General features: G+C 40.9%; 3 protein-coding genes across 4 annotated transcripts; 1 reads left to right on the top strand and 2 right to left on the bottom strand.

The window, feature by feature from the left end:
* Positions 1-8: 8 nt before the first annotated feature.
* adam8a (ADAM metallopeptidase domain 8a) lies at positions 9-13,316 on the bottom strand. The gene is made up of 25 exons (XM_049600847.1): positions 12,904-13,316; positions 12,703-12,812; positions 12,508-12,581; positions 12,310-12,388; positions 10,083-10,159; positions 9,426-9,657; positions 7,267-7,344; positions 7,093-7,161; positions 6,225-6,394; positions 6,037-6,118; positions 5,796-5,938; positions 5,527-5,704; positions 5,334-5,423; positions 4,968-5,163; positions 4,787-4,868; positions 4,509-4,689; positions 4,323-4,409; positions 3,970-4,054; positions 3,535-3,649; positions 3,211-3,409; positions 2,398-2,445; positions 2,230-2,280; positions 2,080-2,130; positions 1,899-1,979; positions 9-1,621 (listed from the first exon to the last, which is right to left on the bottom strand). The coding sequence occupies exons 1-25, from the start codon at positions 12,947-12,949 to the stop codon at positions 1,577-1,579; spliced, it is 2,649 nt and encodes an 882-aa protein (XP_049456804.1). The 5' UTR covers positions 12,950-13,316; the 3' UTR covers positions 9-1,576.
* A 2,026-nt stretch (positions 13,317-15,342) lies between these two features.
* znf511 (zinc finger protein 511) lies at positions 15,343-19,198 on the top strand. Of its 2 annotated transcripts, none has more exons than XM_049600960.1 (6): positions 15,343-15,597; positions 15,680-15,753; positions 17,670-17,871; positions 17,988-18,112; positions 18,526-18,795; positions 19,056-19,198. In XM_049600960.1, exons 1-6 carry the CDS (start codon positions 15,418-15,420, stop codon positions 19,126-19,128), a joined length of 924 nt encoding a protein of 307 aa, XP_049456917.1. In that variant the 5' UTR covers positions 15,343-15,417; the 3' UTR covers positions 19,129-19,198. The 2 variants fall into 2 exon arrangements, with proteins under 2 accessions (XP_049456917.1, XP_049456918.1); XM_049600961.1 differs by having other exon boundaries at positions 15,352-15,520.
* A 79-nt stretch (positions 19,199-19,277) lies between these two features.
* Positions 19,278-22,019, bottom strand: msx3 (muscle segment homeobox 3). Its single transcript, XM_049600962.1, has 2 exons — positions 21,499-22,019; positions 19,278-21,096 (listed from the first exon to the last, which is right to left on the bottom strand). Exons 1-2 carry the CDS (start codon positions 21,857-21,859, stop codon positions 20,690-20,692), a joined length of 768 nt encoding a protein of 255 aa, XP_049456919.1. The 5' UTR covers positions 21,860-22,019; the 3' UTR covers positions 19,278-20,689.
* Positions 22,020-24,167: the final 2,148 nt, after the last annotated feature.

Here is a 24,167-nt window from a genome sequence, read left to right as displayed (position 1 = left end):
GCGAAACATTGATTTTAATGATTCTCTTTTATTGTAAGCTCAATTTTACAGACAAAAGAAGTTCTCAATAAATAGGAAGGGGTTCTAAATAAATTTTCAGTTCAAAGTTTGCAGGAAAAATCAAGGCAGAATCCTCACTGTAAGGGACTGTTCGTTACTTATGAGGGGGGGAGGAGTGGTGCAAAAAAGGGAGAGGCATGTCAAATAATTTTTCAAACACTGAGAAGGGACTTGTGGGGTTTTTTTTGGCTGATGGTAGGGTTATATTAACTTTAAATGGCTGTATTTTGGATTTATTTACCTAATGATTTTTAAAGAAAATATGCCTTGGGTTTGGAAGGCATGTTTAGAAGGTTATCTTGCAAACACACAGAAGGCATGTTTTCTTTAAAAATCTAAATAAAATATGCGAAAACAATCTGCCTTCGTTTGGAAGGCATGTTTCCTTTAAAAACTGCCAAAATGTCACCATTTATCATAGCCAGAAACTGTAAAAACCCGAATTATTATTGGATTTTCAAATATCCAACTGTCCTTGAACACATCAAAAAACAAATCTAAGCTTAAAATAGTCATATTTCATCAAAATCGCTTTATTCTATATGTCTCATGTAAAATTTAATTAAAAAATGTGTACAACAAGAGTAAAAAACTGAGGTGTTTTTCAGCTCCAGGTTTCAAAGTTTAACTTTTAACTTTCAAACATCTAAGAGCAAATTTTAAAAATCTTATAACTAATTTTTGGTGGAGGGAGGGTCATACATTTTCCGCCAGTCATTCAGGGAGGCTCAAGGACAAATATTTGTAGCCTCAGGGAGGGTAAAAAAAACCTCCTTTGATAAGTAAAGAACAGTCGCTAAGGAAAGACCACAATCATTGGCGTTATGAGTGAAAGTCTGCTGCATAGAATATGCAATATAAAATCTCTTGAACAATTACAATCAACATGTATCAAGTCAACACTTAAAACAAAACACCATCATGTAATAATTCAGTCTCACAAAGTCAAGCATACCTAGGTTAGTACAAAAAAAGTCACAACTACTGTCATCCTTAATTAAAACAATCTATAAAGTGCCCACGTTGGTGCCACATTTTAAAATCCCTTAACAACATTATTTCTTAGAAAAGCAGTACCAAAACCCATGTAAGGGAATCGTAACATTTAGTAAAACAGTTACAGCATTGATAGTGCAATTGCCTCTTAAAGTCTTCACATATCCAAGGATCAAGGCAGAGAGACATTTCCCTTAAAAAGAAAAAAAAACATGATCGTGGCAGCGTAGCCATTTGTCATTTAGAAAGCACAGAAGTTGAGTCTGTCAATCACAGCTTCAGGTTGTCATCAACATACTGAAGGCTTACATAAGCAAGACACAGACGGCGGTAATCCTCAGGGAGACCATAACTGACAGAAAAGCTCTGTCACTTATTGTTGCTGATCCATCAGTGGATCTTGTTTCCACTTTAAAGCAGGCGAGCGTCTCCTGAGATGATCTCTTGGTCCTTCTTAGGTGGGACAGTGTCCTCTGTTAGAGGATCTCAGTGTTTACATGAAGCTGAATTGTTCCCTCTGTCATCTGGGCCTGGTGGGGGGCATCAGGGCAGATCTCCCTGCAAGCTAGAAAAATAAATACTGTTAAAAAACACACAACTGATAAGCTTTATTTAGTTAGGATATTCAGCAGTGGCCCGGAGAAGTTTATGTGCCCGCTAACTTGCTAACACTGAGCCACTGCTTGTTCATTACACTGCTATGTTGGGACAATGTCCAAAACCACAGACGTCTTTATAAACGTGAATGCCTTGAATGACATTAGGAATGTCTGAATACCAACTGCCAGGCTTTGGAGGATTTAGGAAAGTGTGGTTGACTCTGCTGCTGACTGAATACTTACCAGCTGAGTGTGTGGCAGTGGAGACCGGACTGCGGGGGGCTTCGGCTTCACTGGAGGCATCGGAGGCTTTGGCTTTGTGATCTTAAGAGAGCAGATGTTCACATTTCAGACGTGGCAAAGACCAGTTAAATGTGTGACTGCAAACGTATGAAAACTGTAGGTAGAAAGTAATGTCACTTACAGGTTTTGTTGTAAGTGGTGGCAGAGGTCTGGATGGAGGTAGAGGCTTAGTCTAACAACAAGAGACAAAAAAACAACCATTAACACTCACTTTAACAAAGCAAATAGCATCCTTAAAAAGAAAATGAGACATATCTGTATGCAGTTTTACCTCAGTGTAGACTGGCTTGCTTGAAACAGGCTGCATGAACGGCCTCATAACCTAAAGACAAACATTTATTTAGTGGTCGAAGCACTAGACATCTAAACAATAACATCAGCAACACTACAAATAAACAACTCTACATTGAAATGAAGACAGAACAGTAGCTCAGATTACCTGCTGAATCACTGAAGGCTGCGGTAGAGCTGACACTTTCTTAGGTGGCTGTAAGGGATGAAAGCAGAGATGAGAGAAGCTTGATTAGTCTTTTTACCATAATTTTTTCTGGGTATTGCTGCTTGATTACAATAATGGCTTCATTATGAATTTAGGAAAGCATCACCAGAGCTCATTGGTTGTTGGTGTGTGGCTCAGGGACACTAAAGCCTCATTTCCACCAAACAGGCTGCTTCAGTCTTGGTCTCGATTATTTTTGCGCTTTCAGTCGAAAGTTGTGAATGGCATCAACAGAACAGATCCATTCAGTCCTGTTTTTTGTAACCCCTTTATTGAGGTACCTAGCACACTGATGTGATACTAAAAGGTGGAGCTAGAAACACTGCAGTCCATTGATCAAGAAACAATCCTCACGTTCTACAAGGACTCAACCACAAACCCAAATATTCCGCTGACTGTGAAAGAGACTATAACACTCCAGCCTGTTCTTTTTGGAAGAGGAAATGCAACAAGAGCTGGGAGAAGCAGTGACGCGGCAATCATCTGCTAACAACCCTGCCTATATTTAGATTTTCAGATCAAGGGTTTATGAGATATGTACTGGTTTTGAGGGAACTAAACCAAAAGTGTTTGGTGGAAATGTGGCTTTAAGCAGGAAAATGTTTGCTGCTTTTGTAGCTTCAAATTTAGGTCAGTCACCCAAAACTAATCACGACAATGACATGACTTCACAGTTGCCATAGATTCAAATATCATGTCTGATATAGACAAAAAAAGCTAAGACATACAGTGTTAATCTATCACTACGCTTACCTCTGGAGCGGCTCTGCTGGGCCTCACTGCTCCAGTGTATGGTCTGACAGTAGGAGAGGACAGAGGTTTACAGGCCTGAGTGGCTGAGGACTCCACAAATGTAGGCTGGCTGATGTGTGTGGATCCAATACGAGGGCTGCCTCGAGCACCGCTTGTCCGAAACAACGGGTTGGTTTGTCCTGAGGTAGATTGGAAGCGTCTACGAAGAAACACAAACAGAAGTTAAAATTAAAGATGGACAAGATGGACAGTGTTCGTCTATGTGGCTGAGTGTACAAACTGATCAAACAGAGACTTAAAGAAAGGAAAACATTTTTTCTGTACCTCTTTTTGGGTCGCCGTTTTTTGGTGAAACACATCAAACTCCCGATAACCAAGACGGACAGCAGGAGTAAGCCAACACCCACGGGCACAATTATCATTATATTCGGACCTGTCTCTGTACACACAGACAAACACACACATTGATTTTGACAATATTCCCTTATATTGCTCAAGGATAAGGACGTAAGAAAGTACGTCACCCACTCAGGAAACAGAATGCACTGTAACATAATTACTGCATTTGTACTGACTGACTGGGGAATTACATTAAGTCAGTGTTCATCAGAACAGAGCACTGTTGTTTCAGAGTCCATGAGAAATCTATTTCAAGTATTAAATCTTGGTGACAAGCAGAGCAGACGTGAAACAGACACAAACAGCCGGGTATGAAGCATGGCCATTAAAGGTCAAGCATATTAAAGAGTTGTACAATACCTTCGGGGAGTTCTGAGTGCTCCACATCGCAGTAAGGTGGGGCCCAACCGGGGTCGCAGTGACACTTATTCTCATGGTTACAAACCTGCCAGAGGTCACACTCACAGTCAGTTTGGATATCATTAGAAGGAAACACGTAAGTATTGTGATATAACGTTTTGTGATACTGTATCACTTCTCAGAGCACTATTGATTTTACATAAATAGTTCACATGATTTGTGACAGTGGTTAATCTTGTGTTTAAACCCCCAACCGCATAATTGCCATTTGACTCTCCCACTCCGACGTAACAACATATCGTTTGCCATGAGCAGATCATGAGACAACGCACTGAGGTTAGCATATTTCTCACCCCGTGGTTGTTGCATTTGGATGAGCAGTCATTTGTTCCATACACTTTGATGTTTTTGACGTCTTGACACCGTTGATTGTAGCACACCTGAAAGACATCGACACAGTTCACAGATCTGAAGTCCACAGAACTTTGGTTGACGCTAACTGCTAACAGCTAACAGCTAACAGAAAACAGTTGTCTTACCATGTTGGGGCCACACTTGGTACCAGTAGGCACCATGCCCAGATCTGGAGGGTAGTTGTCTTCAGGGTTCATTGTTGCCTCATTGCATATGTCTCCAGCTCCTACTTTGTAGAACGACTTCCTGGATGTCACTGGAAACTCCCAGCCACCGGTGCAGAAAAGCGTCCCACAGGATTGTTCTCTGTAAGCAAAAATCAAAAGGCAATGATCCCAAAAACCAACAAAACCACAATGTTAATATACACGATTATAGGCTGTTTTGGCTTTTGATTACATACCGGTTTGAACATTTTGGGCTAAACAAAGCCTTTCTGCAGTTTCCTTGCCTGGCAAAACAAGCTTCTGGAGCCAGCTCAGCATCTTAACAGAATCATAACAAAGACAGATGCAGACGTAAGCTTTGTGATGCATCAGAATTGATGAGCGACCACACCAAACTGTACTTCACTGGGGTTTTACCTGGTCCCCAAAGTCTCTTGCAGTGATCCTGCCGTGACGGACATTGTCCGTTGTAGCAGTATCCTTTTCCACGGTTGCAGGGTAGGCCATTCTGGGTGTAGGCGTCAGTCGGACAGGTGGCAGAGAAGCCAGTGCAGTATTCTGCCAGGTCACACTCTCCTGTCTTCGGTCGGCAGACGCTGCCTGTCGCTTTCAGCTGCAGAGCGGAGAGAGACACAGATGGCGATGTACCGACTACTGAAATAACACTCACACATAACGAGCCAGAAGGCAGAGTCAGACAGTGTCTGGCTATATGGTAACACAATTAGTACCGGTGTGACTTTGCTCATCTACAGTAGAGCGGACATAGTGAGTATTACTTACTTGGCAGTTGTGGCAGCACTGCCCCTCTGCACACTGGGCTCCAGCGTTAAGTTTGCACGTAGTGGCATTGCAGCAGGGATTCTTGCACTCCTATGAGACAGAAAGAGGAGTGCAGAATATTACAATCACCTTTCTTCTGCTTTGGTTGCGTGATAATGCATCTGTAACCTGTGTGAGCAAGACGTGCACAAACCTCTACAGTGCCACAGTCACACTCCTCTCCAGGCTCCAGGAAGGCATTTCCACACACTGGCCCTCCATAGATGCGATTAGTCGAGGGTGTATCCAGCAGACAGGCAGGGTTGACCTCCTCCAAGAACCTGCTGAGCTGCTGCTGACTGCAGCTGCTGAACAGCTCTGGATACACAAGGCTAGCGAAGAGATCACAAGAACAAAGGAAAAATTAATTAAGGGTAAAAAATTTTGGAGGGAGTTTATGTGCAAGTAAGAAACGGAGATTACCCAACACTTTCAGCCATGATGCAGCCTCTTTTGGATGTTAAGGTGCCGCAGACACAGTTTTCAGAGTCATGGGACAAGCCCAGGTTGTGACCCATTTCATGTGCAATAGTAGAGGCCACTCCTATTGCATTAGGGTTATGGTCCTGTGTGTGCAGTAGACAGAATAAATTAATATCATGCAACTCCCATATTTCATTTGATTTTCTATATTGTTACATTTGATTAAAAAAAAATATATTACCTCGTTGACGGCTCCAGAGTTAGACGTGCACATTGCATTGGTGTTGGCCAAGCCGACAGTGGAACCATCAAAATCCACACCTCTGAGTGAAGATGAGAAAAAAAATGTTTAGATGCCAGCTCTAACAGCTCAACACATCATCTTGGCATCACCTTTTTAGTGGGGAGTTAAAAACATCTGCATCTTACGTGATGAACTGTGCGTTGTCGTGCTTGGTCTTCGGCAGCAGGTTCCGCTGACGCCACTCGAGGAAGCGACTGAGGGTGACCTCAGGGTTGCTGCTGACCTGTATCTGATCTCTGTATGACCAGATATCCAGACCGACCAGCATCACGCGAACACCCACAGGGCGATACAGCTGCAACAGAGCGACATGTTAGCACAAACTGGAAAGTGGAAATTAACCTGAAACTGCATGAATTGCCAAGCAAATAGGTCAAGTCAAATTTCTGAATGCGAAGGAGTCAAACATGTGACGCTACAAATGACAGAACCAAAGGTTGTCTTTAATGCTGTCACAGGAAATCACTGTTGGGTCTATTGCCGTCTGATGAGGCACTCAGTTGGCCCTACTCTTTCAAAGTATGCAGTAAGGAGTGTGTGATATGTGTGAAACATATCAGCTTTGGTGTGAAGATTCACAGTTAAAGTTAGATTTTCACAGTGAGAGAACTTTCCCTTCCTTTTATTGGTCAGATTCCAGTCAGTTGAGAGCAGATAGTAGCAGGACAGATTTCTGTATTAAATTCAGAGTGAAAATGAAGGCTGAAGACGTGCCGCACACGTTGGTTTGCTGCATTGTAAGAAATAAGTTTAAAGTCTTATCAGCTGCCAATGAAAATGCACTTAATTACTAAATTACTGGTAAAAGTAGAAGGAGTGCTTTATTAGTCCAAAAGAGAAATTGCACAAAATTACACAAAATTAAGCTTTTATGATCATTTGAACTTTAGTACGCACTTATTTTTCAATCTTGGCTTATTTTTTCCTGAGATCAGTGTTTTTTTGTGCTGAGCAAAAGCATTTCAGGGCTGTATCATTTTAAGAAAAACATACCTTGTCCACGTGGTTTGCTATTTCAAGTGCTCTGGCCTCTATTGTCCTCTTACTGCCAAACTTCTTATACTAGAAAAAAATTATTACTTAAATTAGAAATACAATCAACAGCATCTCAAATATAGAATATAATCAGGGGAAATTCATTATCATTAATATGCTACATTTACAAACCTCTGTGTGGTCGACCACCACAACCAGCTCCACTATCTTGGGTTTTCCTGTGCGGTCTTTGGTTTGGGCTCGGCTTTTCTGAATAACACAAAAGATGAAAGATATACTGAATGTGTGTGTTATCGTTGGACACGGGTTTTGTATCATGATAAGCTTTTTTTTTTTTTTTTTTTTTTTTTACACAGCACCTTTCAAAACAATTATAAAAGGGCTTAATAAAAGAAGCTAACACATTATTTGGATAGTCCCCCTACAGTTTACAGAGTGTTTGTAACATTTCAGCAGCTTATTAGTTGAGATTAAACAATTAAACTGTTTTGCTTTGTCTGCAGATGTTTGAAAGATTATCTGTAGAGTATATGTGACAGTTCAGGATATGGAGCATATGATGTCTTCAAACAGGCTGTATCAGATCCTGTCATTCTGCATGAGTTGGAGTTAACAGAGGAAGAGAGGAACCGGCTGATGCATAACATCAACAGGCGACTCACTCCACAGGCAGCCAGTCGTTAAACTTGCCAGCTTGGAAGAAAGGTGCAGTGGGAAGGCCAATGTCAAGTGTTTGCTGAGATGTTCTGGACCCAGTGTAGGAAGTCGTAGACTCTTCTTTAGGAGCCAAACAGGAGCAGCATTCCATGAATCCACACTACTCATATCTGGAGCAGGGCTGGAGCTTTCTGGATAGGTTCCAGTACTAGATTACACCCCTTCCCCCTTTGATTGATACGGGAATGAGACAGAGGGATAACTCGCACTGCAAGGCTGTGCATGAGCACCTTGGGATGAGCCATAATGGAAGCCAGGGTGCACCTCCATGTTAGGGGAACTGTCCTCATGAGGATCATGCTGGCTCCTGCCTCCTCGCACTCAACCTGTGCTGCATAGGTTGAGTGACAAGTTCCGGTTCAGCTAAATCATTCTGACAATATGTTGGTACATTCATGGTTCAGGTATTTCCCAAGGTGCTCATGCACATCCTTGCCATGTGAGTTATCCTGCTGTCTTATTCCCATATCAATTGGAGGGGGAAGGGGTGTAATCTAGTCCTGGAACCCATCCAGAGAGCTCCAGCCCGTCTCCAGATATGCCCAGTGTGGATTCATGGAATGCTGCTCCTGTTTGGCTCCCATGGAAGAGTCTTCGAGTTCCTGCAATGGGTCCAAAATATCTCAGCCCACAGTTGACATTGGCCTTCCTGCTCTACCTTTCTTTCAAGCAGACCACTGTTTAACCACTGGCTGCCTGTGGAGTGAGTCGCCTTTTGATGTTCTATCAGCATGCTCCTCTCTTCTTCTGTTAACTCCAGCCCATCCAGAACAACAGGGTGTGATACGGCCTGTTTCAAGACATCATAGGCTCCATATCCTGAGCTGTCACATATGCTCTATAGTTAATCTGTTTAACAACTACAGAATAAAGCAATTCAGTTTAATTGTTAAATCTCAACTAATAAGCTGTTGAAAAACTAAGATCAAACAAATCTGCGTTACTATAAAAAGGACACAGCAAACACAAGTACAGTGAATAAAATCTCATAAAAAAACTTTAAAATAAATAAGTTAGACACATAAAACAGGGTAGAACAGGAAAAATAAAAAACTTTGGTTTGAGGATATTTAATATAGCCCAATAAAGTTTTAGTGTTTCACAGTCCAGATTATTTACAGATCCGGATCATCCTGTAGGATGAATTAGATGCTAATTTTGATCTATTAAAATATGCAAAATAATGTTTGCACATCATGCCAAGGAATGTTTTCCAAATATATTCTCTATTCTATTCTATTAAGTGTGTCTTCCTCATTTTATTAATATCCTGTCTATTTTCCCCTTTGTTCCATCCCTTTGTTGTATCATGATTTGTTATATTGAGCTGAATGCTAATGTGAAGTGCAACAACTTTGCAATTATTTAATAATATCAACTCCTTTTTTGCCTCTTATATTGTTAGATTTTTTAACTATCAAGATGGAAGTGTGTTTTTTTTAAATAAAAAGCTGATAAAAGAACTGTGTATATGCTTCATATCCCTGTTCTTTTTTTCTAGTGTTGCATAAAATTGTGAAATGTAAGAATCTAGCACAAAGTACTGGATATCAGCTGCAGGCTTGGTAACCCTGGTGTATTTCTGTACGTGTCCACACGCTGTGTGTCTTTACCAGGCTGCCGAGCTGGAACAGTCCAGACGGACGAGCTCCGTGATCATAGAAAGTGGTTGTGTTTCCATGGGAACAGGAGCTCCTCTTCCTCCTCAGGTGTTTGTAGTTGTAAACAGCATGAAGGCCCTCATCACCGTCAGCTTCTGAGCTCTGTCTGTCTTCCTCCTGCCCCGCCTCGCCGCTGGCCAGAGGTTCGATAAGGTACATTTGGTCCTGGAGACGCACAAACCCCCTGAAGAGCAAAACAGGAATTTCAGAGTGGACACAGGAGAAGACGTCAGGATGTTTAACTCTAAAACAGATCTCAACTAAACTGATTACAAGACCTGCCTTTGTTTATCATGCTTTAAAGTTTGCACAGATACAGTCGTGTCCTATATAGCAGACAGAAGGCAACTTTGCATGGCCTTTGTTGATTGGGTTATAGGTTTTCAGACACAGAGCTACATGCAGTCTTAATGGTCTTCGTGATGGAGGAAATGGATGCTAAGAGACTGATCCTCTCTTTGGATTGCACACACAGGTCATGAGTCACAGCGGGAAACTCGCAGTCTCTTATCACCACGGGCTAAATTAAATCTGGCACGCTGAGAAACAATAACTTTTTTGTAATTAGAGAAAGAGGATGAAAAAGAATTGACATCCAGCATTACTCACTTTATTCCTGAGCACAGTCCCACGCTGGCAGACGAGTCCTCGACTCCCACAATGTGCCCATGATAGTAGCAGTGAACCTGAACAGACATCCATTATTCGTCACAGACTCAAAGGAGAGATTTCAGCCCACAATTACTTTGATTCTTAAGCAAAGTGCAAAAACAGTAACGGCCTAATTTGCAGAAGTTAATGTTGTACTGGATGTGTCATGGTCAGATGAAAACCTTATATGTCAATTCCTCTTCCACCTCTGATTCAAGGATTGCAGTGGGTGGTGTCACCTCTCATATTGAGGAACTTCATGGTTGAGAAACTTAAGTTTAAGTATGTCACTTGAGATTTTGAAATCAGAAATTACCAGCAAGTACTGCATAAAATTTCAGTTAAAATGACGTTTTTAGATGACAGTGTTGAAGGTGAGGTTTAACTGCTTGCATGTGTTTTGGTATTTGTGTTGCACAGCATCTAAAAACAGAGTTTCAGGTAGTGGTATCTTGTGAAACTAGATAACCAAAGGCATCCGTTGGTACCAACCACGCTGACATAGCTTGACAGAAAAGGGTGCTAAATCAGCCCGTTCTCACTTCAAACTTGTCAAATACTGCTACTTTATCAGTGATTTCGGCATCAGAGATCGACGCAGAGGGGCACCTTTCGTGGCGGTATGATATGCACTGGGTGTGTCAGTTTTAGAGGCAGTGGTAACAACTGAAATCGCCAACCGTGTTGGCATAGCTTGTCAGGAAGGAGGCTAAATCAGCATGTTCTCATTCTAAACTTGTCAAATACCCCCGCTTCATTAAGGGATCACAGCATGAGACAAGGATGTAGAAAGACACCCTTCAAGGCAATACGGTATGCTCTGGTCAGCGGCAGTTTGTAACACCGCTGGCAACTACCATTATATAAAGAGCGAGAAAGTCTGTATAGGGTGGGTGGGAGTGGAGGCGGACAGATCAAACATACTCTGGACTTTCACCCAGGAGCCCATTGTTCAGTTCCCATGTGAATCTAAGCCAAACCATGATGCTTTTTTCTAAACGTAACCATATGCTTTTGTAGCCTAAACCTAAGGAAATCAACTTAAAAACAAAATATTTTACCTACATAGTAAGTTTAATTTTAAAAACAGAAGCATATTTTGAAAAGACACAATGTATGTGACAGGCGTTACAATTGACATGCCATCTATGAATGTCCAAAACAGACGCAGGAGCGTACCTAGCGCATCATATTTTCACATGTAAGTTGGGATGAGAACGTGTTGGTTAAGTAATGCTCCAAAGTCAAGTTAAATTTTGGCAAGGGAACAACTGGCATGGCCATTTTCAAAGGGGTCCCTTGAACCTCAAGATAACTGAATGAATGGGGACCTGTGAGTCTCCCATAAACTTGAGAAGGCTTGTTTCCAGTAAACGTTCTGTTCCTTGAAGCTGCATGTTTGTCTTTTTCAGGAAAAGAACATCCAGTCTATCTGAAGAACAATGAATCACCTCACACATGCAGATACTTAACACATTGAAACAGGATTGTGGACCTCAAAATGGTAATTGTACCAGCACTGGCATAGTTTTCAACTAGCCTGGACACTTCAACAATCAAATTCCTGAAATTCAGTCATGTCTTTGTTTCAATGCACCACCCCAATATTTCCAGTGGCCCCACCTGGTCACCCCTATAAAAGCTTTCAGGGGGTGCCACTGTTTAAAAAATTATCTGGTAAGAATATAAAACTTGTTGTATTTTGGAACGGCTGTGCATACGTGCAGAAAGACCTGCATTTTACCGGCACTGTTTCTTATCTTAAAAGTCCAGAGCTGACTTCCTTTAGACTGACGATAAAATGATAATACTTGTGTTTTACAGAAAAGAGCAAACACAGGAGAGCAAGTGCATTAAAACCACTGAAACTGGGTGGGCAGGTGACACGGGATATCCTGTACTTCATTCGTTCACGCGTATACAGTTAGAAATTCATTGGTAGTGTTACACTAGCCTGGTTCCAGACCTCTGAATCGCCCACATCTCTGGTTTATTCAGTGATTAAAAAAATGAAGTGGAACAAAATGGCACTGCTGTCTGATTACCAGGCTACTATACTCTATGACAATATCATTTTTATAACACAGGCATCTGTTTCTGATACATCTCATTATAATGCAAGCTAATTATGAATACAGAGATCAGATAACTGTTGGAGAAATACTAGTGAAAGGATGCAACATACCCTAAGATCTGGAGTAGTTGTGACTTGGGTGCCCTGATCAGAATAGTGTGTCACATAGAAGTTTTTCCCGACAAGATCCCTGCAAAGAGCACAGTTTTTTTTATGTCAATAATATTGACACAGTGAGACAGAGAGTACAGTATGTGATGATCTGGCACAGTCAGAAAAAATACACTACAAAAAAAAAATGTTTCTCACTTGTTCTTTTCCAGGTGCAGTGTGTAGTTTTGCCCTGCAACCGTCAAAGAGTACTGGAGTACATCAGGGAATGTCTACACACACACACACACACACACACACACACACACACACACACACAAAGAGGAGACTTTAATGCATTGTTCATAAAGTTGAAAATGATTTTAAAAGATGGTACAGTGAGGTGTGTATTACCTGATGTGTAGCAGCATCATTGATGAGAGATGAATCCTTTAGCCTCTGAGGTATCACAGTTTGGTACTTCTTCACATGAGGTAGAGTCCTCACACTGCCCGCAATTATTCCTGCAAGTATCAGAGATGCTTCATGAGACAAAGAAAGAAAGAAAAAGAAAGAAAGAAAGAAAGAAAGAAAGAAAGAAAAAGAATGTCGTACCCCATGAGGAGAAGAAAATCCATATCAAATATCCAGTATCTGGCATGTTGCTCTACCGGACCGACTCTGTCATTGTGTGCTTGGCAGTCTGAAGGAAATAGGCTCCTCAGCTCTCCGCCCCTCTCTGCTGTGTAATATCCTGAAAATTACCATTTGAGGTTGACAAACCACATGAGTCACAACTCGAGCCTGTAAAAAAAAGTTAAACGTTGTTCTTTACAAAATGAGAATGAATTGTGTTGAGGTGCTGAGTGCGCCAGCATTGTTTTACGTGGGATTACACACACACTGTGATCAACCGCGCTCAGACAATGTGTGAAAGTTAATTTAGCAGATGTTAGGATCCTCTAGGCCCATTTGAAACTTTTTCTGCCTCTCAGACATTGTTTTCCCCCATCACACATATTTCTATGAAATCTAGAATAACACTGAAGTAGTACAGCTGCATGTGGACAGATTTTACTGGGAAGATTAATAGTATGAAATTATGGGAACCTCCTTATTTTTTTAAAAAACGCCCAGTACCTAATATATCAAACACCCTCCTCCACATGAGCGGACAGCAAACCCAGCAAAGCCCTTTGCTGGCCTTTGTCGCCATCTACTGGTGTGATGGCGGAGCTGGTGTTTTCATATTGTAAAGAAAGAGTCCAGCTTAACAGTTATTTGCCCCTTGGGGACTGTTCTATACTTGTGACAGAAGGGGAGTGGTTGGGGTGTGACTTGACTCAATCTCAACCTGAGCCCGACGGGTTCCGAAAAGCCCAACACATCGAAAATGTGCACTTATTAGGTGGACTGGGCTGTGGGGAAAAATAAATAAATAAAAAATGAAATAAAATAGATAAATAATATTAAAAGTGAGCACTCTGTACTTATTTATTTAAATGTCAGTCCAATATATATTATAGATATATACTGATTGATTGATTGATTGATTGATATAAAGTGTTTCTCAATTCCAAGTATGCCAAGTTCGAACTTGCGCACTTGGGAGTATAAACTCCCAAGGATGGCTGCCATTGCCACTGGTCTGTGAGAAATGCATTCTGGGATACCTGGCTATCAAAAGTTCACACAAGTCACCTCCCAGTGCATCCCCAATGGAACAGGCAGAGCAAGTTCATTTGGACTGTACTTGGCTGGATGCAGACTTTGAATTGGAGCAGTACTTGGGCTGCGACTGATGACGTTTCACAAGTCTGCAAGAACACAAGTACAGGCAAGAACGCAGACTGAGAAACGCCTATAATCTCTCGTTTCTTTTGCTGTAGCCTGGTGTTTTTTGACCAATGACCGGCCACGTGAAAAAACAGAGGAAATTGGGTGATAGAACTGTCAGTGTCAGTTCTCGCCCTGTAGGCAGTGAGAAGGAGAGGGAGCAGCCAGGCACCGTGCCAGGCTCTGTCCTTCCTCTCGGCTGGAGCAGGGAGCTTTTCTGCTGGGGTGATACAGTGTAAAGAGTTAGTGATCCACCAAGCTGGTTCACTTTCCGCCGGAGACACAAGTGGTTTGTGCCGCCACACAGCCAGTGTGTCCTGGGCATTAGAAGTCAACTAGTACTTTTTGGGGGGTCAAGCTTAGTCGGGCAGTTCAGTATTATATGTGGTGATCTCAGATGGGCCGAGTTTGACCTTTAGCTCATACGGGTCAGTTCAGGTTGAATTTTTTTTGGCCTGTTGAGAAATCTTTATTTATTTATTTATTTTTTTCAATTTTAACTGTCCCCAGAGCCACAGATACTTTTACTTGAGTCACTCTGAGTGACTGGTGGAAAATGCATGGCCATCCCTCCACCATAGTTAAGTTATATGATTTTGAAATTTGAAATTCCAACAATAATTTCTTTTGATTTATTTGACATGCATAGCCCATTTTGTACCACCCCATCCCCCCTCATAAGTAACAAACAGTCCCTAACAATACCTGGGGGAAAAAATGGCAAGGAAGGAGAGGGGGATAGATGGATGGACAAATGAAGGAATGGGAGACAGGAAAAAACTGGATTTTATTCTTTGAATTTTTTTAAGTTGTGAGAAAGGCGTGTTTTTCTTCAAGGGTAATGTACGGTCCTTAAAAAAAATAAACAAATTGGTGTATTTACAAAGAAATAATTCTCAAAATTCTGACTGCCTGCTTTTTAATCAACATTTTTTTCTACTTTTACTTTCAATACTTACATACATTTAACATCACAAAATTGCTTTTGATGCTTAAGTACAGTAATTATTAGATACATTAAGACTTTTACTCAAATAATATAAACAAAGGGGGACTTTAACTTCCACCAAAGCTTTTTTTCTGGAAAGAAATCTGTACTTTCACTCATGCATGCCTTTCAGGTACCTCATCCATCACTATAAATATACATAATGCAGTCATTGATCTGGCCAGTAGGTGGCGGCAGAGCACCGACCAGCACTATTTGATGACGTCGTCATTCCGCGACAGCTCCAATCAAAACAGACAACTGTTGGCGGCAGTTAAACTTCTTCACATGAAAACCTGGACAGCATGTCGCAGACAGACTGGGTCCGACTCCTCACAGAGGGACACCTGTTAGTTAAAAGCTGTGATGAAGATACTCCGTCAGGAAACACACAGGAGCCGAGGCAGGGTGAGGAAGATGAGAGAAACCTGTTCAGCTTCACCCCGCAGCTCATCCACCTGCACAAGGACCACGAGCTGTTTGAGGTGACAACATGAAGCACCTGGATAAAGTAACATTACTTTACTGTTACATTAATTAACCTAACATACAGCATGTTATTCACAGGACGGAGACATCCACAGACACATGTACCTGCAGGACCTCTACATCTCAGAGACTGAGGACAAACCAACACTCAGGTATGGACACACAGTCAGATGACGTCATATCAGTGAACAAAATACAGCTTTAGAAAGGTGAGTAATGTAATCCTGTGTGTGGCTGTGGTACAGACTTCTGTATTCACTTAAGTAACTTGTGCCAATGACAGTATGTTAGGTCAGATAATGTTCCTCAGTAAAAGGCAAAGCACATTAAAAGTTTGCACATGCATGTGTTGGGGAGTAGTTACTTACATGTAATTAAAGTAGTAATTTAACTACATTTATATAACTAGCTACATTAGCTTGCTAGTAGTTAAATTAGTTTTTGCCATAATTTCTTGTGCAGTTAATGACTGAAACTCCAAATATTTGGGACCATAAAGAGCAAGACTTATTTTTGTTTTTCTTAAAACAAACAAACATCAACAAATGTTCAGAGACGTTGTTGGGTGCTATTTTAGAAGTTATCTGGCCAACAGAGATGTCGTGCTTTGTGCATCATCCCAACCTGGACTCTAGCTTCTGAAGGCAGGTGTGTGACTGATGGACATTGTGTACAGAACCAAATATTACCTGTCAACAAGTAGGGTTTTTTTTCCCAATACAGTCAATTGAGTGGCATTTTTTTACTGGCACATGATTTTTTTTTTTTTTTTTTTTTTTTTTTTTTTATCTCGTTATGATTTTGTATCACATTAAGGATGCACAATATTGGATTTTTTTTCTGGCGATATCCCGCAATATATCCACTTTTTTCCCCCACCTCATTTTTAGTGATTATCAGGTCTCTTCTGTAGTGGAGTTAACATCATATTATGCATGCATACTCTTGTCATGATGGCACACTGGCAGATGGAGATATTAAATACAATGCTTTTCAATGTATGTTGTAATATTTAGTTCACTTTAAAGGCCAATACCTATGACGTGCCGATATTATTGTGCATCCTTTTATCATATGTAGGCTACATTGTCACTTTGATTTTTTTTCTGTCTGTCTTCTTTTTCTTTACTTAGTAGTTTGAACTACTTTGTCTAAGTAGCCTTAGCTAACCAAACTACATTTCTCTAGAGTACTAAAGGACAGGTGTGGAGTAGCAGGCTTTAAACTCTGTGTGAGTGTGAACCCTTACAGAATTAGGAGGATCTTCAACAAACATCACATCCCTGTGCACATCAAACCCGGCGATACACTGAGGCAGAGGCTTGTCCAAACGGAGGACAAAACACCTAGACAAAAGCTGTCCGTTAGAACAGAAGATGCTTCTTGGATCAGTGCTGAAACATCTCCAAGAAACTCAAGGACGTCCAGCTGTCTACGATATAGCACTTAAGATTACCATGTCCTGGATGACTGAGAATCTTCACTAACATCCTCCCTAGGAGCTTAGCTGTAGGTCTTCCAGTGTGAATTACTTGGTAGCTTGCAAAGCTACACTTTAAAAAGGAGCCCCCTGACACTGCAGACATGGTTTACTAACAAACACCTAAAAATGCAGTTAAACAAAAATACAACAAAGCAACAGTTAGCCTTAGCTGGCTAAGTGATAGATTGAACTGAGCTCATCAAGATGTTTTAATTCAATGAAACAGTTTCACAAAAATTGGATTATGCATTGAAATTAATTTAAATCATCCTCCCCAAGTTAGCATCATGCTGTCACTACTGAGGTTGTGAGCTAAAGAAATGTTATGATGTTTGACAAATATGTCACCTGAACCATTTTAGGTATGACTAATTTGTGTCAGGTGGTTGTCACATTTTTTTATACAAACTTAACTGATTAGTTGTTTTAAAAAAAAGGTTTTGTTTTATTGGGACAGTTGTTCATTCACAAATTGAAAATCTGTGTTTTCTATGTAATATTATTCAATTAATATAAGGAATGTTATATATAGTTAGAAACGGTCATTCTGTCAATCACCTTCCTCCTCTTCTTGTCTTTTCTCAGTGTGTCCGAGTTCGCCTGTCACATTTCTGGCTGCAGTGCAGTCTTCAGCACTTTGGAGGAGTATGAGCACCACTACAACTCCCTACACAGAAACGTGTGCTGCACCTGCCGTCGCTCTCTGCCAAGTGCCCGGCTACTGGACATTCACATTCAGGAGTGGCACGACTCTCTCTTCACTATCCTCGCTGAGAGGCAAGACATGGTAAGGCAGAGTCTCAGGTTGTGTTCTTTGCTGTAACTTCTATTTTTTTAATAGTCTTTGAAGATGAATATTAAGTCTTTAAAGGGTTTTCCTGACGCTTCCTTTACATTTTTCAGTACCAGTGTTTGGTGGAGGGCTGTGGACAGAAGTTCAGGACGAGTAAACACAGGAAGGACCACCTGATAAGAATTCACAAGTATCCTCCAGACTTCAGATTTGACAAAACCAAAAAGGACAGAGGGTGAGACTGCATACTTTGTCCAGCAGATGGCAGCAAAACCTCAGTAGAGGCATGGTTTAGGTCTGAGAGAGTCCATGTTTGTTTTAGTAAACATGATTTATGCCTCTGAAATTAAACTTTCTCATGGTTGATGCAATGTTTCTATTTTTACTTGGCTATTTAATTATCTTCTGTTAACATGACAAGGCAAGTTAGACACTATGATTACTTTGCCAGTTAATTAAAACCATTGTATAACTTTTGGTAAACTGTCCTATAAACGCTCAGCTACAGTGTAAATGAATTAAATGCTTATTTTTTGTTATTTTTCTGATGCAGCAAACAGTAAACTGGCTTAAATGAGTGCTCAATCATATCATCAGTAAATAACCCTGTATGTGCATTTCTAATATCATCATCATCTTTGTTAATAGAACCCGGCAGACGAAGAGACAGCCGCAGAAAGACACAGCCATGGAGGTTGTGGATGACGTGTGTGAGTCTGAGGGTGTGTGTGAGGTGATGTGTGATGTCCCGTCCGACCAGCCCGAGCAGGGAGAATCCATGGAGACGCATGTGTCCGAGGAAGAACTTGATCGCATGGCGAAGTCTGTCTCTGCTGAGGAGCCTGTGGATCTTTCTGCTGCAGCTCACAGCACAGAGAACACAAGCACAGAGCCACTAAAACCACGATACACCTACAGGTTAGTCTTAAACAAGTTAAACAATGTAGCCCGCTACTATAAGAGACAAAGTCAGCCATGTTTGGGATGTTTTAACGTTAAACTTAAGCAATTATGTAGTTTAGTCTGGGTTAAGCAAACTGTAGGATTTTTTTAATCATTTACATGCAATATTATATAGTTAAAATGTGTGTGATTTGATCTTTCCATTATCCAGTTTTTCTTATTTAGACAATTAACATTCTGAGATACGAAGCAACAGCCGTGTTCTTGTCTCTCAGGGTCCCCACAACTGTTTGCTTTGGTCACGGCTCCGTCCGAGGCTTCAGAGGGCGACGGGGAAGGAGGAAATGAAAGCAGTGTCTTGTAAAAGAATTTATTTGCTATCATATGTGTCCATGACTTAAAATAAAATGTTTTTTATAAGAAGAAAAAAATATGTCTGTAGACGTTTGTCAGCAGTGTTCAAACAACATGTGATAAGGATGTTTTTGGAGAGAAAAATAAGACGGATATCAGAAATAACAATAGATCTTTAATAATTGTACAAAACATCTTTTTTTACCCATCAGATATAAAATACACTGTGATGACTGACATGAGTCGACCAGTCAAGTTTAGCATTTTGAGTGTTTGCAAAAATAGCTGATGACTTTTATTTACATTTAGTAATGAAACTGGACTTTTAAGAGCTCTTTGAACATCTGTGCAAAAAAGTTCTCCTCTTGAGGTAATGTAAAAAGATAATACAATTTTTTTTAGATGACAAAAGTAAAGCAGATTTATCTCATAGCTGATTCGTATTTTTGAAACCAAGAATGATTAAAAAGTTAGAAACAGAAGCTGTGTGGTTTAGATATGGTAGAAAGATCTCGTAGTTAAAATGAAAAAAGTCGCTGTGCAATATGTCAGCTCCACGTTAAAATGCCAATGGTAAACATATTTTGGAAGATAAAACTTCTAAACATTTTTATGGGCATTTGATTTTATTACAGCAGTGATGAAAAGGCACTAATGAGCACTTCGTAGTCTGTTCATGATGGTTCTTGTTACTGAATATAAGCTATTACAAATAACCCACATATATTATAACTATACATGGTTATACTTTTGGACTAATTGTGTGTGTGTGTGTGGGTTTTATTTATTTATTTTTTAAAGTTCCTCTATATAGCCTCTGATCTTAATTTTACATACCAATTAGACTCGGTTGGTAACTTTTCCTTTCCATTTTTAGCTTAAAAAAAAAAAGTCTGTGAGCTATAATATCAAGTTTTAAAATATCGGTGCTCTGACTGAATGTGGATGATTAAATGTTGATGGTCTTCAGTGTTTCCTAACCACAGATTTCAAACTGTCCCTTAAAGGTGAGAAATATTCAAAGGCCTCTGGAATGGAAATAAAACATTCACTTGGTCACTTTATTGAGTCATCACGAGTTATTGCTTTAAACCCAAAGCTACAGGCCTTTAAATAATCATGTATTGTCTTAAAACTTTAGAATAACGTTTACTAAAATACTTACTGAAATTGAAAAGCTCACAATACACATTAAATCTGGAAATTAAGTCCAAAAAAGTCAAATTTAAAATTCAAAAATAAGGATTTTAGTGATTAAGCTGCAAAAATGAGAATGCACAGATAGTTTACTGTGAAATAAATCTAATTATTATTAATGGAAAATTGATGACAAAAGCCAAATACTTGTTTCTGTCCCCGTGCTCCTTGAATGAAGCGACTATTTCAAAATTAAAACAGATTTTTATAGCCTACGAATATATTTGCGTGGAAAAAATTGCATAAGATCTCATGAGACATGTTGACTCATGACATTGTTTCAGTCTTGGTTATTTGCTGAATGAAGGCATTTTAAAAAGGCAGCTGTCCCAACGGTGAAGTTCAAAGTTAGCGAGGGTTAAGACAAGTAGTACATCCCATAAGGTCCACTGAATAGTCCCGGTACGGGGAAGGCAGGCCGCGGCCCGTTCAGGGCCCCGTAGAGGGACGGTGCGCCCATGGGTGCGCTCAGGGGGAAGGGAAAGGCGAAGGCCGGCAGCAGTGGCTTCGCGGCCAGCTTGAACTTCTCCAGCTCGGCCTCCTGCAGTCTCTTGGCCTTGGCCCTTCGGTTCTGAAACCAGATCTTGACCTGGGTCTCTGTGAGGCTGAGGGAGCTGGAGAACTCCGCTCTCTCTGCGATGGAGAGGTACTGTTTCTGACGGAACTTCCTCTCCAGAGAGAGAAGCTGAGAGGTTGTAAATGGAGTTCTGGGTTTCCTGTTGTTCTTGTGTTTCCGTAGATTGCAGGCGGACGGGCTGGGGAGTCCTGGAAGCATATTTAGAGAGTCAGATAACTGGAATAGAAAATATGTGATCGATATTACTCGCCGATCTACTCATATGTTTCCATTTAACATCATGCACGGATAAAAGTAAAGCCAAATTAAAGAAATATCAAAGATTATTTAGGCAGTCTGAGCTGTTATTGGCAGCATTTTAAAGTTTAAAAATCCATCTCCATCATCTCAAGATTTCTTTAAGGATAAAACCAATAAGGGAAGATGGCTTTTAACATCTGTAAAAGACCTATTCATTATTTTGCAAGGTTCTCCAGATAGTACAAAAGTACATCCATACCCAGGCTTTCATTTGGAGACAGTTAAACTGTTGCAAAGTTGAAAAATAGCTGTGGCTTAAAATTAAGAAAGAAAGACTATCCTACACTCACTTGGAGGGGATGCGTAAGGAGTCTGATACCAGGGGCTCGTCTCCTTGTCGCTGAGGTCCACCGCCTCTCCTCTGGATCGATAAAGTCCCCTCGGTGACGTACACTCGGTCTCCTCTGTCCGGACGCATCCAGACCCAGGCTCCGGGGAGTGGAGGCTCCCGTCCGGCGTCCTGTCTGATATGAGCGACTCCACACTGAAAGGCAGCTCTAAACTTTTGCTTTTACACCTTCTGACAGATGACAGGTCCAGCTCGTCAGTTCCCATCCCGCCAGCGACTCGGTCCTCTGGTGAGGTCTCCCCCGAAGCAGCCGAGGGCGGTGATCCCTGCGCAGGATTCATTACGCACGACTGAGGTGCCATACAACCAATTTTCCTGCCGCTTTCTCCGTTGCTGTTTTTTTTTGCTTCTCCCTTCTTCTACTCGAGGAAATTTGTGTTATTGCCCAGGGTCCCCCAGTGTGGCGCAGCTGCGTGGTACACTTGAGTTTTTACGCACGGACTTGCCTCTCCTTCACTGAAGTGCCATAAGTTCCTCTCTCATCTTTCCGCCTGCCTATCAGTCTGTCGATGTTCCCACGTGACTCTGTAAAAGCTGTTTCTGATAGGTCAGGCTTGTAATGACAGCGTTGCGGTCCATTTGACATATGTAAACCTCCGATCAGAGGCGTGGCGCTAAGTTCGGAGTCCCCAAAAGTGAAATACCCAACGCCCCCCTCCATGCTCTCTTGTCCCCCTCTCCATTCATACAGGGATTTTCTCTTATTGCCCCTCTCCAGCTGTGGGCTCCTACATCAGCACCATCCTCCTCCACAGTGCTGATGCTCCAGGATCAATGGGTTTAATTTGGGCACACTTAAACATCACAGGATGACATCAGTTACTGCATGGATGTATTCCAGTGGACAAACTTATTTGCCCAGTCTTAATATCACCTGAAACATTTATTTTATAGTCTCATATCAATAATATGAATAATATTAAACATTTATTTGTTATTTTCATTATCAAAACTTTTATGTCATGACATGTTAATCATATGTCGACCATACCTTACCATAACCTTCTCAAACTCTTTATCAAATACCTGACTCTGTTTATAAAGATGCTCGAATCAATATTTATATCAGTGAATCAAACTGTAGTGTCAAAAGTGTTTCATGTGTTAAAGAACTCACAGAGAATTATCACCCGACTAGTTCCCACTAGTTGGGGACCACGTTTAACAACAGCAAAACTTTATCATAACATCAATTTACAAACTCTCACAAGACCCACGCAGTATAATCCAAGCCTCATTTATCTAGCCGTATGCTCGGTACTTCCCATACACATGCATTTTTGGTTTACATGAGATTGTTTGTACTGACAGATTTTAAATCATAATGATTAATGAAACTGCATGTGTATGGCAAGACCTGGGCACACAACCGAGTATGACACTTGGATTATACTACTCGAGTTGCATGAGAGATTGTAAACAGATTTGTTATAGTTCTGCTGTTGTTAAACAGGGCCCCAGTTTGCTTCAGTTCATAGAGAATATTCACTTTTCTTGGATTCTCCGTTTACCATGGAGGCATGCAAGAAAAACAATGATAGTAAAAACAAAAACAGTAACTAGCATGCAGATTTGCGGGTGAAGTATTCCTTTAAGCCCCAAAAAGCCACTGTGGTCTACCTGCCCAGCACCCAGTGTTTACAACTAGCTGGTGAACATAGTGGAACATTTAGCAGCTGAAGGGGCAGATATTTTCCTCAGGAGTTGGAGCAGACCAAAATAAAGCTAAAAGGCGACTGAATATTCACATTCATCAGGTGAACAAAAGCATCACTCAAAATGAATACTTATGCTGCTTTGTGTCATCTGAAAGTGTAAATAAACAACTAATTCCTAATGTGTTCACAATATCAACTTTATAAGATGATTATATGTTCATAAATGTTGTTTAAGGCTTGCCCCCAAGTGGTGAAAAAAATCGGTGGATGAGGGTTTAATGAAAGAGTTTACAAAAGTTTTCTAGTGTGAAATCTTTTCATTGTGTTGCCAAAATTATAGTGCCGTTATTGTTGTAGGACCTCATCTGAAAAGTTGTGCTTGAGAATATGTTGCAGTAGTTTATGTTTCATTAAAGCAGTAAGACAGGCTGTGCTTCACAGTACTTTTTATACTCTTAAGAGTTATTATCACCATAAATTTCCATCCTGTGTCCTGTAATCCAATTATCTATGGCTGTGTATTGCCCATATTTCAACCTATTGTGTTCATTGTCTGTAATCCCTTTGAGAGACAGTAAAACCCCAACTAATGTTGCAGAGGCCCGTCGAAGAGGCCCGTCCAAATTGGCCTGGTTTTGCAGCTCTTCAAATCAAGTCAAATCATTTTCAGTGAAACCCAATATGTTAGAGTTCTTCTCCCTTATGGGAACTGTTGCAGTGCCTGCAGCAGCAGCAGCAGCAGCAGCACACTGACTGTCTGTCTGTAGGACAATTGGTTAAATGGAATTAACTGTTGCTCTCCCCGAGGTACATTTCTGCTTTGATCCTGCTGCGCCTGGCGCCTGTCTGCTCTCTCTCCCCCTCTCCCTCTCTGTGTGACAGTGATAGATCGCTGGGTAACCATACAAGCTTTCAATGACTGTAATTTAGCGCCCAACATTACATTCTCCTC

This window comes from Epinephelus fuscoguttatus, linkage group LG16, assembly GCF_011397635.1.
Source record: "Epinephelus fuscoguttatus linkage group LG16, E.fuscoguttatus.final_Chr_v1".
In the NCBI taxonomy this organism is placed as follows: domain Eukaryota; kingdom Metazoa; phylum Chordata; class Actinopteri; order Perciformes; family Serranidae; genus Epinephelus; species Epinephelus fuscoguttatus.
Note: the sequence above shows the minus strand (reverse complement) of the source record. Positions and strands in the feature narration are given on the sequence as shown.